The 15,581-nt window shown below is 41.5% G+C and overlaps 1 protein-coding gene across 2 annotated transcripts in view; it reads left to right on the top strand.

Moving 5' to 3' along the window:
* The window catches only part of SMAD1 (SMAD family member 1), a 37,099-nt gene extending 24,108 nt beyond the window's left edge, over window positions 1-12,991 (top strand). The window contains exons 3-7 of one of the 2 annotated variants that reach the window (XM_081875378.1): window positions 1,047-1,301; window positions 3,619-3,735; window positions 7,401-7,622; window positions 10,459-10,715; window positions 11,762-12,991. In XM_081875378.1, the coding sequence (XP_081731504.1) occupies window positions 1,047-1,301; window positions 3,619-3,735; window positions 7,401-7,622; window positions 10,459-10,715; window positions 11,762-11,905 (995 nt within the window). In that variant the 3' untranslated portion in view covers window positions 11,906-12,991. The remainder of the gene's footprint in view (window positions 1-1,046; window positions 1,302-3,618; window positions 3,736-7,400; window positions 7,623-10,458; window positions 10,716-11,761) is intronic. The other variant, XM_081875379.1, reaches the window with a different exon arrangement.
* Window positions 12,992-15,581: the final 2,590 nt, after the last annotated feature.

Genomic DNA, 15,581 nt, shown 5'->3' with positions numbered 1-15,581 from the left:
TTCAACTGTCTGGTGTCTGACTTATTCCTAAGTTGGGTCTAAAGCTTTGGGAGCAGCCCAATTCAGACTACTTTGGAGAAGGTCCATTTTGTATCAAACAAGGCCCAAATCCTTGCAAAGTTGCCTATTTGGTTCTGGATTTGGATTCTCTCTGAAGCAGATGCATACTCCTACTATATACAGTAGTACCTTGGGTTACAGACGCTTCAGGTTACAGACACTTCAGGTTACAGACTCCGCTAACCCATAAATAGTACTTCGGGTTGAGAACTTTGCTTCAGGATGAGAACAGAAATCGCATGGCAGCAGCGGAAGGCCCCATTACCTAAAGTGGAACCTCAGGTTAAGAACAGACCTCCAGAACGAATTAAGTTCTTAACCCGAGGTACCACTGTATAATATGACTTTCAGGATCCTCGGCAGCCTGCTGCTTAATACTAGTTGCTAGGGAGCAACAATGGGAGAGGGTTTTTTGTCATCATGTTCTGCCCGTGAGTTTCCCATAGATATCTATTTGGCAACTGTAGGAAACCGTAGCATTTCAGTATTAACCTTTTAGCGCATTGCTTATACTAAAAATAAACTTTCAGCTGTTGTCTCTTTAAGTTCTCTGTCCATAGCCTATGTAGTGCTATCATTGTCTTCAGAAGAATTTCCTAGTTAACAAGGTTTTGGCTTACAAACCATTAAGTGGTTAGCAAGCCAGCAAAATGCACTAAAAGTTTCAAACGTTGGCATTAAATATACAAAACACTGCTCCGTGTTTTGTAAATAAAAACGCAGCAAAATCCTTTGATTATCTTGTTTCCAGCTACTGTGAAAACCGAGTTTACGACTCTGGGACCATGGCAGTCAGTGTGACACTGTATGAATTTAAGTTATGTAATGACAGGATCCAGTGAAGTGTCTTTGCTGAGACCTGTTTGTTCCTAGAATGTGAATACCCCACATGCAATGGTTGCATCCATGGAAGAGTTTGCCTTTGTTCTGTAAGTGTGGTCTTGAACTAAGTTTTCGGTTTTTCTCTCTCCCCCCCCCCTTTCCAGTTCTTCCTCCAGTGCTTGTTCCGAGACACAGTGAATACAACCCACAGCACAGTCTCCTGGCTCAATTCCGTATGCCACAAAACGAGCCACACATGCCACACAATGCTACTTTCCCAGACTCTTTCCAACAACCCAATAGCCATCCGTTTCCTCACTCGCCTAACAGCAGCTACCCAAACTCCCCGGGAAGCAGCAGTGGCACCTATCCTCACTCACCTGCCAGCTCGGACCCAGGAAGTCCTTTCCAGATGCCAGGTAAGCTTGCTCCAAGAGGCCTTGGTAGTAAGTTCTCAGTGTTAGGAGCATGGTTGGGACACTTGTTCTGCTTGGGTCAATATCTCATGGCAACCAATGCAAATGCAAAACATTTGCATGCTTTTAAAGTTTTCTTTATGGCAATTAAAACTACAGTGGAACCTTGGTTCTTGAACTTAATCTGTTCTGGAAGTCCATTTGACTCCCGAAACCATTGGAAAACCAAGGTGCAGCTTCCGATTGGCTGCAGGAGCTTCCTGCACTCAAGTGGAACCCACAGCGGATGTTTGGCTTCCGAAAAACGTACAAAAACCGGAACACTTAACTTCCGGGTTTGCCGTGTTTGGGAGCCGATTTGTTCAACAACTAAGCCGTTCAAGAACCGAGGTATGACTGTACATACTTTTTGTCAAAAACCATAATTTTATGATCAGTGCAATTGGGACAATAGCTGCAATTTTTGCCCACTGAACCTTTGGATGTGTTAAACTTTCACCTGCCAGTTCTCAGAAACTGTGAATAGGTGTTGCGTAATGTCTCTCTGACTTTACCTAGTCTGCAAAGAAAAGTTTTTGAAACTACGGAGCATCCAAGGATTTTAATGAATTACCACATAAAGATAGCATTAAAAGATTTATCTTAGCTGATCATGAGAGCATTATGCGCTGCTAGAGAATTGGTCACTGGAAATTGGACCCATAGAGTTATTCACTAGCTAGAACTTCATTTGTAGAAAATGATGTAGCATAACCTTGAAGTTAGGTACGAATCTAGTAAAAAAATGAGGGGAGCTGCACTTGCCCTCTAGATTAGAAGTCAAAGCAGTGAGGTGCTTTGTTCAACTAGGATTCCAGATTGGTGCTAGAAGATCAAATCCAAATGACCAGGGGAAGGCAATTGTCCATTAAAAATAAAACAAAACCCACACTTCACATTGGTTCAAGAAGGAGGTTCAACTTTATTAGTAGAAGTATCTTATGACATGAGTTTACAGTGTCTCAAAAGGGCAAGTAGACAAAGAGTAGCATGAATCATAGAATCATAGAGTTGGAAGAGACCACAAGGGCCATCGAGTCCAACCCCCTGCCAAGCAGGAAACACCATCAGACCACTCCTGACATATGGTTGTCAAGCTTTGTTGTTGAAGTTTGCTCTTTTAAATGTTGCACAGAAATAGCTTTTTCTCACTGTTCATTAGTTCTTCCAAATCTCTCTTGTGTGTTTTGGGTTGTAAAAAGATACTAAAGAACTGCTCAGTTGTGTTTAAACTTCTAAAAAATTAAACCAATGTAGGAACACACAAACATGGATGAAGAGAAGAAGTATTCAAACTATTCCTGGTGTAGCAATCAACAACTGTATAGCTGGTGACAGCTTAAACCTAAGGATTCTGGCTGGCTACCTGGCAATAAACTGGGCTTAGCAGCACTGATGTCAACAGCACATGAGTGTAAATCTTTCTATGTACTGGATTGCAGCCCCTGTTTGCTAGTTACTTGGTTCATCTCCTAATTGAAATGCTTTATTTTGATGTGATCATGCATTAACAGCTCACCTGAAAGTCACAGGCCACCAGTAATTCCATGCAGGTGAGTGGGCTGGTGGAGGAAGGACAGATCACTCCATTCTCCTCTGCCATTTGGTTTCTGTGCTAGATGTGGAGGAAGGAAAGCCTGATCCTCAGTTCTGTCCCTCCTCTGTCATTCCACTCGATCAAATGCATTTTTAAAAAAACTAGCCTGCATTTCTGCACATCTTTAAAAGAGGGGGGCTTCCCTTCCAGCATGAGAATATGGGTTCCTCTTAGTAGGTTGGCAACTTTAACTGGCTTCTTTGTAAGGCTGCTTTAGCTGCTGTTAGTTCTGTTGCAGCACCATAATAGGGAATTATTGCTGTTGGAACTGGGAAGGTAGGAAAAACAGAAGTACAATAGTGTTGGCTGAAATCTTTTTCCAGCAGGACTGATACTTATTAAGCACCTAAAATCACTATCTATGATAAACATACATTAAAAAACAAACCTCCTCAAGATTGCTTATCTCATGTAGAATAACTTTACCTTTATCTGCTTCAAAGCCCAGTTCCCTAAAAAAGAAACTCTAAACTATTATTCCTTGATCAGAAAATAATGGCTTCCGTTGTTAGCCTTGTTTATAAGAGTTTAGTTTTATCTAGCAAGTCTCACTGGAGACACAGGAATGAAGGGTTTTATTGGGTTATCATAAATAGGTGGAAATGGTTGCTTGACCTGTCTTAGCGCTTTCTACTAATGTACAAAAAGAAATTAAATTATCTGTCCTGTATGTTTCCCATTTAGCTGATACTCCCCCTCCTGCTTATCTGCCTCCAGAAGATCAGATGACACAGGATGGTTCACAGCCAATGGACACCAATATGATGGCACCTTCAATTCCTCCAGAAATAAGCAGAGGAGGTGAAACTTTTAGGTTTTTTTCTCCCCCTTTTAATAAGAAATGTGGTCTAACATATATATGTGGCATGTGGAGTATAAACATGGTTGTAGCATACATTTTATGAATAGGAAGCTGTGAATAATCATATCTGAATTATGGACTTCCAATAGGTTTCTGGTTGGCCACTGTGAGAACAGGATGCAGGACTAGATTTTCTGATCCAACAGAGGTGGCCTTAGGTTCTTATGATTTATAATGGTGCACTCATGCTCTGGACTAAGAGTCTGGCATAATAGCAAGTAAATGTCAGTGGATGTCTTCTCCCGAAGTAACAAGGTATGAAAAATGGTGTTTCAGCCAAACTTGCACCAAATCATGCACTGCTTCTTCCTCCTCATAGCTGCAGGCAAGATGCTCAGATAACCAAAGTGTGCATTCTGTGCCAGCAAGATTAGTTTTGTAGCCATCTTGGAAAAATAAGAGTAGACAACCTCTTGGTTATTTAACATTTTGTTTTAAAGCTGGCTCACAACTGATAAAGCAAATCTTTGGATAGTTTTGCTGATCTGTTCATTTCATGTAGACCTTGTTGCTGACAAAAGCAAGAAGCAAATTTATCCTTGTTTATGCCTGACTCTGTAGACCTTCTGCACACATTATTTTTCTGATTGTCCTGTATCTTTGTCCTGTCATTCTTGCATTCCTTAGGAATAGCCCCAGTAAGCAGAGGGCTGTGTGTCTAACCAGTCTTTAAGTGTTTGTTTGGATATTCTGGTCACAACAAACTGCTGTGTACTGGGTCGTAAGAGATGCATATAAATAGTGTGCTTCTCATTAGGTTGGCTCCAGTTCATGTGGCAGGATCATAAAATTTCTGCCACCGGCACTGCCACATGTAGTGTTGTGTGTTGGCTAGACCATGACCATAGCAGTTTCATCCAAGAGCACTGTCAAGATGGCTGGATCTGGAACCAGATTATTTTTATAAGCTGTGTTGTTACCAGAAATCACAGCACTTGCAGCGTTACCCACTTCTGTGTTCACAATGGCAGTTTCCTGCACGACCTTCCCACTGTGGCTTTGGGGCCAGATATTTTAGCAGGAGGCAGGGAACAGTATGTACTGGACAGCTGAAGGATGTTGCAATCACAAGCACAGAAGTAGTAATGCTGCAGGCCCAATGACTAGTAGCAACTAGTGGAAGATGCTCCCTCTAAATCTGGTAACTTTTTCCTCCCCTGATCTTAATATCCCTCCCTTCCCGTGTTTTTTTTCTTTTTAGAGGGTGAAACTACACTTGCTTATTTCCTTTACACTTACATTGTTTACGCACACCTGTTTCCCTTAATTCTGTGAGCTCATTTCTCTACTCCTGTACCTCTACCTGGTACGTACGGTCACATCCTTTGTTTTATAGCCCTTCAGAAAAGGTCTGCTGAAGTTCGCATATAGGAAGGGCACCGGCAGTAAACGTAGGCTCAAGCACTCTCGCTGCAGACATTTAGAGAGGCCTGTTCTTTGTGAAGATTTGTTAGTCTTAAGAGATTTGACTTAACAAGCTGCATCCTGTCAATGAAGTTGGGTAACTCCTATTGTTGGCTCATGCTGGGAATGGAGAGACAAAGCACACCTGCTCTGCATGACTTAAGGCAAATGTGAGGAAGTTAGTATGAAATCTGTGTGAGAGAGATATGATTTCATTCTGCAGGAATGGCCAGCTGGCAGGATTTCTTCCCGAGTTTGAGAACTAGGGCAAAGCTGTGTGCAGCCTTAATGGTTGCTGGCATCTTACTGTGAAGAGTGCACCTACTTACTAATAATTAAAGGCTGCCATACAATGACTTGAAAGCATTAAAAATATCATGGCTTGTTTGAATCAGCACTTCTTTGCATAGCTTTGGTAATCAGTGAACAGGATGGAGAAAAACCTTATTTACAAAAAAGTATATACCGCTGTATCATAAAAATATACCAGGAGTTTACAACAACATAAAAAGAGTTTATATTGTGGTAGGATATGATATATTATAAGTTTAAAAACTAGTTAAAAGCAAAAAGAAATGAAAAAACCAACAATAGACCATGATGAGGGATGTACTCTTAATTGCCTGCATAAGCCTGATGGAATAGGAAAGTTTTCAGCAGGTGTTTCAAAGTTGGCACAGAAGGTGGCCGCTGAATCTCTGTTGGCAAGGTGCTCCACAGGACTGGCCAATGGCACTAAAGGCTCAAATTCTCATTGTTGTCATATGAGGCTCGCCAACTCGGGGAATATAGTCTGCCATCTTCAATTCCATAAAATTGGTTTCCTACAGCCAAAACTACATTTGTGACTGTCATTGGTTGACTCTCCCTTCTTAGCTACCACAAGTCACTGTGGTGTAGTGGTTTGTGTCAGATGAAGGCTGAGAGTTCTCAAATTCAGATCCCAATCTGGCCATGAAGCCCACTTTGGGCCAGGTGGAAAAAGGCCTGCAAGGCAGGGAGCAGATCTTCCAGGAGTCACAGCTGAGATGGTCATAGAGTGCCCCAGGAGGTCATTATGATGGACAACTGAGGCCAGGGTATGCCAGCCCAGCAACAGCTGTAGTACAAACACTCCTAGCTGTAGAAGGCAATTGGGACTTCTGTGGCAGGCTGAAATCCTGGAGTACTAGGAACCTCTTCCTTCAGGGACAGTGCAACCCATTCTAGATTGGGTCATCCACCTGATTCCTGAACACAGGAACCACCTACCCACAACACCTCTATGTTAGAAGGAATCACTCTCAGTTGGTTGGTTTCCAACAAGCCCATAACTGCTTCAGGGCCAACAGCATTTTCTCAGCTTCTGATCCAATTGTCATGGACAGATAAGTACTTGCAACACCATGCTCCAAAGCCCCGGCAACCAGTGATTTAACATGGCAGTTGAGTTACCATAGGAGACAGAATGGACCCTAAAGGGTGAGACCCTGACTTGCAAGTGCAACTCCACCATGATATGGACATTTGCTCAAGGTGGCAAAGTCTTTTGAGCAATAGTTCCCGGTGCAAAGGATACATTTTGAATTGCATACTGTCCAATGGCTTCATTGTAAATAGGCATGGTTTATGGTAGCACATCTGGGTTTACTAAAGCGTTGAAGCGGGCTGTGATGAAAAGGATTGCCACTAGGTGACCAGTCAACATCGTTTGGTAAATTGAGTGAGACCTGGTAGTTTTCTTTCTAGCTCATTTGCCACACAAACACAGCCCACCTGCCCAAACATAGAGACAAGTAAAGCTTACTGGTTACAATCATTTTGGGGGGAAGCCAGTCTAATCATTCTACTGCAGGGACTCTCAGCCTAACCATTTAGTAGATTATCAGTACTGCAGCCCCAGTTTTTGTGAGTCTACTTGTAAAGCAGGGTGGTAAAAAGAATCTGCTCACTGCTTGTTAAAGTACCAGTTGGAGCTCCTTCTCTTTTCGCTATGTGGAGGCTTTGATTGAATTGCTAGTGTGGCTCATATGTATTGCATAATAGGGCATTGTGGGAGAATGACTTCTAATTAGCAGCTGTGTAGCCAGATTATTTTTTCCCCCTTTTGGTTCTTCAGTGATCTTAAGCCAAAACCTACACACTGAAAATAAATAAAACTTTAAAGCTCAGGAACTCATTAATTCTAGTGTCACTGATTTCTGATTTTCCTCCTTTCCAGATGTTCAGGCAGTTGCTTATGAAGAGCCAAAACACTGGTGCTCTATTGTCTACTATGAGCTTAACAATCGTGTTGGAGAGGCATTTCATGCCTCTTCAACAAGTGTGCTGGTCGATGGCTTCACTGATCCGTCAAACAACAAGAACAGGTTTTGCCTAGGGCTGCTCTCCAATGTTAACCGGAATTCCACCATTGAGAACACCAGGCGGCATATTGGCAAAGGTACTGTGGGGTTTTGTTCATATTTGAAAGTGGAAAGAGAGAGGAGCTGGGATGCAAGCAACATTTGTTTGCCTCAAGGCTTCATTGAGAAGCAACATATTCAGCGTTACACAATGTAATCTCCTTGCAAACAAGGAAATTTCGACAACACATAGAAACAGGGTTGCACACGATCCGAATTCCAACTAGACAGTTTTCTCCCAAATTGTTTTGTTGGAATAAAAACCTCTTGAGCTGCAACTAAGCTGGTGGATCTATAACTACACAAGGTTCTTATATAGGGGTTAAAATCACTATTGGGCTCCCTGATGCAGCTCCAGGAGTATTAACATAGCTTGCAAAATACTGGGAAAGGCTTTTTTGCAAAGGGCAGAGAAGTTGGCATCTCTTGCTTTCCCAGTTCAGAATCTAAAATTGTTTCCAAGGTAAAATAGTACTGAGATCCATAGGAGAAAAAGAGGAATTGCTTAAAATTTATCTCTATCTTTTATAGAAGCGTTTGTATTACAGTATATGCCACCTGTTTTAACCCATAATACCCCCAATATATAAAACTATATAAAAAACAATGTGCTGTCTCCTTTATTTTAAGAACTGAAGTAATTTAGTAATGTTCTGGTTTTCTGTCTTTGTTTTTCTAGAAGCATTTGCTTTTTGTCTCTCTCTTTTTTTAAACAAAAAAAAAGAGAGAGATGGTCTTGAGTGAAGACTATAGCTTCTATACTTTAAATTGTCTTGGAATAAAAATAGTTTAGTCAATTATTTGTATTAATAATTCCCTACTTGGTTTTGCCGGAATATGACTTGGTTTTACAAAGCCAGATATGAACAAGGGATACTCCCCCCCCCGGGTATGACAGGTATTTTGGCTATATAAAAGATGGCTTTCTCTTCCAGGTATGTGTAAGACACAGTTGGGGACTATCCACTACTGGTGCCTTTAAAACTATTCATAACATGCCTTTTGGTGGTGCACTGAAGGACTTTTAAAAGTTTGAATAGCAGCAGGGTTTTAATCTTTTTTGCCCGTAACAGCCCCATTCCTTACTAGGGATCTAGTTATGGACAAATTATTTCATTACATTTATAGCTTCCCCTTCCTCCAAGAAGTTCAAGGTGATGTACATGGCATCTCATTTATCCTGTCAACAATCTGTGAAATGTTAGGCTGAGAGATAGTATTAACCCAGTTGAGCTTCAATATTTGAGGGAGCCGTTGAACCCTGTAGTAGATATCCTCAGTACTAGTCTGACATTCTGACCATTATGCCACACTGGTGGCCCAATTTGAGAAAATAGCTGTAGCCTCTAAATTTCACTTTGGGTCAAAGATCACTAGATGGCAGATAGCCACCAATAAGGAAGAGTATGCCTAATTTCTCTAGTTGAATCAGTATTAGTGCCTGGGACCTATAGATATGCAGCACATAGGAGCTCCTACTTCCTTTTACTAAAGGGTTCAGTAAGATGTCTTAGTCTTAAATTTTGCTATTGAAAATTATCACACACACACACTACTAGATTTATTACCTTTTTATTTTCAAAGAAATATGCATATTTAAGATGATCTGCTAAAACTACAGTAAAACCCCAATCTAAATAGAAGCTAAAACTCAGACCAGATAAAATGAAGAAGTACCGTATTTTTCGCTCTATAGGACGCACTTTTTCCCCTCCAAAAATGAAGGGGAAATGTGTGTGCATCCTATGGAGCGAATGCAGGCTCCTTGGCTTCGCCCCGACGCGCCTGTCCTGGAAGCGGAGGAGGAACAGAAGGGTCTCCTGTTCCTCCTCCCGCTTCGCAGCGACGCGCCTGTCCAGCGAAGCCGGAGGAGGAACAGAAGGGTCTCCTTCTGTTTCTTCTCCAGCTTCGCTGAAGGGCGCTGCCCCTTCTCCCTCTCTGCGCAACGCCTCTCCTGTGAAGGAGAGGCGCTGCGCAGAGAGAGAGAGAGAGAAGGCGCAGCGCCCCTTGAGCAACGCGCCTGTCCTGGAAGCCGGAGGAGGAACAGAAGGGTCTCCTTCTGTTCCTCCTCCCGCTTCACAGCGACGCGCCTGTCCTAGAAGCCGGAGGAGGAACAGAAGGGTCTCCTTCTGTTCCTTCTCCAGCTTTGCTGAAGGGCGCTGCCCCTTCTCCCTCTCTGCGCAGCGCCTCTCCTGTGAAGGAGAGGCGCTGCGCAGAGAGAGAGAGAGAAGGCGCAGCGCCCCTTGAGCAACGCGTCTGTCCTGGCTTCTGCTTTAGCCCTGCGCAGCCTCTTTGGGCAGGGGGAGCCTTCATCCCGCTGCCCTGAAGAGGCTTGGTGCGGTTACCCCAGAAGCCAGAACAGCCACACGGTATCCCGGAAGCCAGATCCCTCTTGCTGTTCTGGCTTCTGGGGTTCAGAATAATTTTTTCTTGTTTTCCGTCTCCCAAAACTATGTGCGCCCTATGGTCCGGTGCACCCTATGGTGTGAAAAATACGGTACTTGGTTTGCTTGGCTAATGAGAGTTGAGCAGATGTTGTTCTATCCCATTGGTTTCATTAGATACAAATTCACCCCCTAGTTTTTAACTAGAGAAACCCTTCAAATCTAAGGATATGAGTAGTTGTCCACAAAAGCAGGTGTCCAAAAAATGTTGCCTATACAGCATGTGAATAATAAATTTGGACAACTGCAGTTATGCGGTTGGGCCAGGTATGTAAAATTCATGCATCACTGTGGAGAAGGTGTATGATCCTCATTTGGACAACAGCACCAGAAAATACTCATACCCATTCACTGCTGCTTTGAATACCTGCAGCAGTCTGAAGTGCTTTGACTTCAGAATAAAACTAACAGAATCATGTCTCTCTTATAGGAGTTCACCTGTATTATGTCGGTGGTGAAGTCTATGCAGAGTGCCTTAGTGACAGTAGTATATTTGTGCAAAGTCGAAATTGCAATTACCATCATGGCTTCCACCCAACTACAGTCTGCAAAATTCCAAGTGGCTGCAGTTTGAAAATTTTCAACAACCAAGAGTTTGCTCAACTTCTGGCTCAGTCGGTGAACCATGGCTTTGAAACTGTGTACGAACTCACCAAGATGTGCACTATCCGGATGAGCTTTGTAAAGGTAAGCAAGGCTTTGAGGTGAGTGTGCCTTCGCGAGGCCTTGGCCTGGGAATAGCAACCTAGACAGACAAAGGCATGTGCATGCAAATGCTGCCCCAAACTTAAATCTTTTGGGGGCTGCTGCTGAGCCTGCTCAACAAATCCTCCAAAAATGTACTCTAGAGCTGAAGCTAAGAAATACTTGATTTTTTAAAATTGCACTGTGTCTTTCATGTTAATCAAACTTAAAAGTGAAAGATATTAACCTGGATTTTGTGAATTGTAGCTCTAGCTCCAGAACCAATGGCAGCACTAGAAACATACATTCTTTTTTTAAAAAAGGAAGAAAATTATATCCACTTTATTTTCACAAAAAATCGTGTTCAGCAGTAAATGTCTGCCAGTTAAAAAACCCCAATATTAGCAGTCATAAAGCAATAAAACTATACCTTGTGACAGAAGAGAAATCACCCCAATGGGTCTAATGCCTATCAGAAACGTCTTTCCTATTAAGTGGAAGGCCAGTAAGAAGCTTGGTAGGTGTTCCCTGTGCAGAGAGTTCTATAATCTGGGCACAGCCACTGAGAAATAAAGAAATGTTGTGTTTGGCTGACTTGTTCAGCGGTACCTTAACATCCATCCCAAAAAAAATATCTCTGAATTTCTAGAGATAAGGTCACAGACACTGGATACAAAATAGATGGTAGTGTGTATGGGGAAAAAATAGTACAAAGAATTGAGAGAGCAGCACTGCCTGACTAAACATCAACAGGTGTTTTCCCTTGAAAGTAGAAGACATTACAGCACAAGCTGCCCCACCCCATTGAGCATGATCACTTACTTGGAAGATTCATGTCTTCAGGGCTTTCAATCGGGCCCATCTGGCAAAGTTTTAAATCTACTTCAGATTAAAATTCAGAGATCAGAAAATGGTTGCGCTCCTTTAATGCAAAAAATAAAAATAATGTCTCCTTTACTCAATATGACACCATGTTACTGTCTTTGGATTCTCAGAATGCAATTAAATCTGTAGCAAGAATTGTTGTAACAATCACTCTGTGTTTTTAGGGCTGGGGAGCAGAGTATCATCGGCAAGATGTCACAAGCACACCGTGCTGGATTGAGATTCACTTACATGGTCCCCTTCAGTGGCTGGATAAAGTTCTTACGCAGATGGGCTCTCCTCATAACCCCATCTCTTCTGTGTCTTAAAAGGATTCGGAGCAGCTACACTTAAGAAACTATTGAGCCTTGCATGTACTTGAAGGATGTATGAGTCAGACACATGTACAAAACTGGCAGCAGCCTTTATTATACTTGACCTCTGTGACCAACTGTTAGATCAGGAAAAGCCGCTACTAAGTTGTTGGTATCAAAGACTTTTTAGTTTACATAGTAGTAATCTTTATACAGGGCAGCGTGTAATAGCTAGGGATGACCCAAGTCCACGTAATCGGGACGCTGTTCTCAAGCAATCTTATCTAGAACACTAAGATCCCCTTGTGCTGAATTTCCATTGTGTTTTGCGTTCTGGGATGAGTACCAAAAAAGAAGAAGGCTACTCTCCTTTTTAACAAGCTTCTCACAATATTTGAAAGCTAATGGTTCTTGGTAATAGTTGCTATCCTCAGAAAAATTAAGGCTTCTGTGTAATCTTCTGAAACTGTGTACTGACCATACCGCTGCAAGAATTTTTAGGTATGCTCTTTGCTAAATGTATGTACAGTGTATCTGGAAGTTAGAGATGGACTAGCCTAAAGAAATATAGTTGTGGGAGGCGGGTGGGAAGGGAAGCTGACATGGACAGGTAGAATTATACTGTAAACATAGCTTGTTAAATAAGTCCAAGTCTTGCTGTGTGCATTTCATTTTTATAGAGGCTTCATCTTACTAACTGATATATTTCTGCCCAAGCACAGCTTCATGGAGCAAGGCTGGGTCAATAAATGCTTTTGTCATGTACTGCAAGGTCTGTATATTTCAAGACAAACTATACAGCCTTTTTTAAGATTGGACAGTTTTATGCAGTTCACATAACAGAAGTAGCTGTTTTCGTTTTGTAAGAGGTTTGTGTTTTGCCAACTTAGCAGATGTTAGCACATGTTGGGAGGACTTAAACAACCTATTCAAGTGTCTCAGACTTAAAGGTTAATTTTTTACCATTTAAATTGTTTTCTTTCTGCTAATGTTTTTATATTCATTCAAGCTGTAGTACTTTTCCAGTATTTTTTTATTCCAAAACTTAGTGGTTCATCTCTACTGAAGTTCAAATAAACGTATTGCTTACTTTGATTAAAACACACTCTTGTGCATTCTTCCCCCTTTTCAAACTACAAAACATGAAGTAGCTGTGATATAAATGAATATCAGTTGCTGAGAACAGTTTCTTGGAAAAGGAGATATGCAATGGAACTGATAATGCAAGCTCTCAGCATGGAAGCACAAGCAATACCTAAAGCTCCCTTTTATGTCTTCTATAAAAAAAGGTAGCTTCATTGTCTAATCTTATTGCCAAATTTATTGGTAAAATTCTTTAAAACTTTGCTGGTGCTTTTAACTGCCTTATGTTACCACAATGCATGTCTTTGCCTTCCTTTTAGCTGCTTGAAAAACACAAGCTTAGCGGTCTTGGTGTGAGGGATGTACCATGGTTCTATGCTCACTGCTTTAAAAAGAAATATACCTAGCAGCAAGATAAGTGCATGCGAATAATGAAGGGAAGTGTGCACAATATCCATCTTCACATGATTAGTTTCTTAAGGATAGAAGAATCATCCTTAACTCAAATCGGCCTAATAGCACCATCAGCCATCATGTTCATTGGAAGAGCGGAAATAGCTCCAAAAAGCACATAATAAACTGCTAGTCCCTGTTGCCTCTTTGTTTACCATCACTGCTCACCACATTGTTGTTTTCATCGAGCAACTACCTCATCAAGGCATACGGGAAGGTCCATTGTCCAATGTGAGTCATTAGACCCTGCAGTCTAAGAAGATGACAGGAAGCAACCTCTCCTTTGATGAGAATTTCTGGGATGTTGTTATTTGGTGTAGGTAAAGTGGCCAAAACGCCACCTGAGAAATTGCCAAATTGGAGGAAGACATGAACTAGAATTTAAGAACTGTTTTTCATATCTGACAGCATGAGTGTTACACAACCCACAGTAAGAGCAGAAAAAAAACAAGTTAACATTGTGAATAGATTATTTTTAATCAAATAAACAGGCATTTCTGTTTTGTGCTGACATGCTGAAATAGGATATTTCAGGATCAAGAGCAGCAACTCAACAGCTCAGCTTGTCAGCTGCTACAGAATTTGAACTGCATCAAAGTAAGTGGACCTGAATGTGGTTTTAAAAGGGTGATAGCTTTTTAACCATATACAGCTGAATATGTATTATTGGTGGTAAAGGCTGTAGTTTCTTTTAACTTCTCTGGAACAAACAAAGAAACTGGTAAGTATTCAATTTATGCTGCATGGTAACTGATCACACTTTTTGAACATGATCAGTTATCTGCCCTCTTCAGGACAGCCTTCAGAGAAAGCACTCTTATCACAAATATAATTGCTGCTTAAAGTGTCACACTGCATTTCACTTCAGTATACATGAGTCATAAGATGAGGTTTCCCACACTTACTGGAACGTGCAGTCTGCAAAGCAATTTGGCTTGGCTTTTAAAACACTTAAAATCTCAGTTTACCCTTTAGCTTTAAATCATAGTAATTGCAAGTCTTCTTTGGTTTAAAATAAAATCTTTCTGCTCACTAGCCAGAAGACAAATATAAATAGCTCCAATGTGTTTTTAAATTACTTTAAAGCTAATTTGGCTGGGATCCACATTGCACATAGTAATGTGCCTGCTCCTCCCAAGACTGCTTGGTATGTAACTCCTATTAAAGGGTGTCTCCTTGGCTCAGGAAGTTTTTATATCATTGACAACTTAGGACAGCATGTGCTAATAAGATGTATGCCTTGCAGGCACTTCTCTGATTCTGCTTCATAGAGGCTCAGCAAAAGAAGCAAGAGTGGAAGTGTTTCAGACATGCACATGAATTTGAGGTGTGCCATGTTTAGTGGCCTAGTGCCACTAAGTGAAACCCACCAGTTGACAAGAACATGTCTCAAAAATTGTTGACTCCCTGCTGGTACAGAGAATACAAACACCATTCTGACAGCATCTGGAAAAGAAGATGGCTGCAAACCAGGCTTTGTTTACTTGGAAACTTAATCTTTTACATTTGAAGTGTAGAGATTGGGACCTACAGTTGTGAATATAGCGTTCTTCAGGATTCTCCTGAAGTCTGGCAGCTGTAACGCATGCAAAGCCTTAAAAGAGCTCAAGAGCTCTGGAGACAAAAATATTATTGTGATAAAATGGACATAGGATTGGATTGGATTGATCTTTATTACGGCCATTGGCCCGTCACACGACAGTTTCATAATGGACATAGGAATCCCTATGAATTCACACCATGTCGATTCCCCAGCATCTCCAGGCAGGGCTGGAAATGTCTGCATCTAAAACCCAATCATCCAGAGCCATGGCCAGTCAAACTTGATAATTCTGAGCTAGGTAGCCCAACGGCCTGACCTGGTGTGTGTGATTCTGTATCTACAGCCCAATCCCATGCATGTTAACTATAGAGCTCACTGAGTTCAGTAGGACTTGAGTGTGTATAAGATTGCTGCCTATGATCCTAAACAATAATCCTAAACAAAACTTACTCCTGAATGCATAGAATTGGGCAGCTAGAACTATGTATGGGTGCCTGAGTCAATTTGGTTTGTTAGATTTGTATTATCCTATGGCTTTAAAATGGATGGGTAGTAACTATACCACCCTCATGCGATACAAAAAAGGATAACTTCTAAAGAAAAACTGCATTG

This window comes from Podarcis erhardii (assembly GCF_964252035.2).
Source record: "Podarcis erhardii genome assembly, chromosome: 9".
Classification (NCBI taxonomy): Eukaryota; Metazoa; Chordata; class Lepidosauria; order Squamata; family Lacertidae; genus Podarcis; species Podarcis erhardii.
The sequence above is the reverse complement of the archived record's forward strand: the minus strand, read 5'-3'. Positions and strand labels throughout refer to the sequence as shown.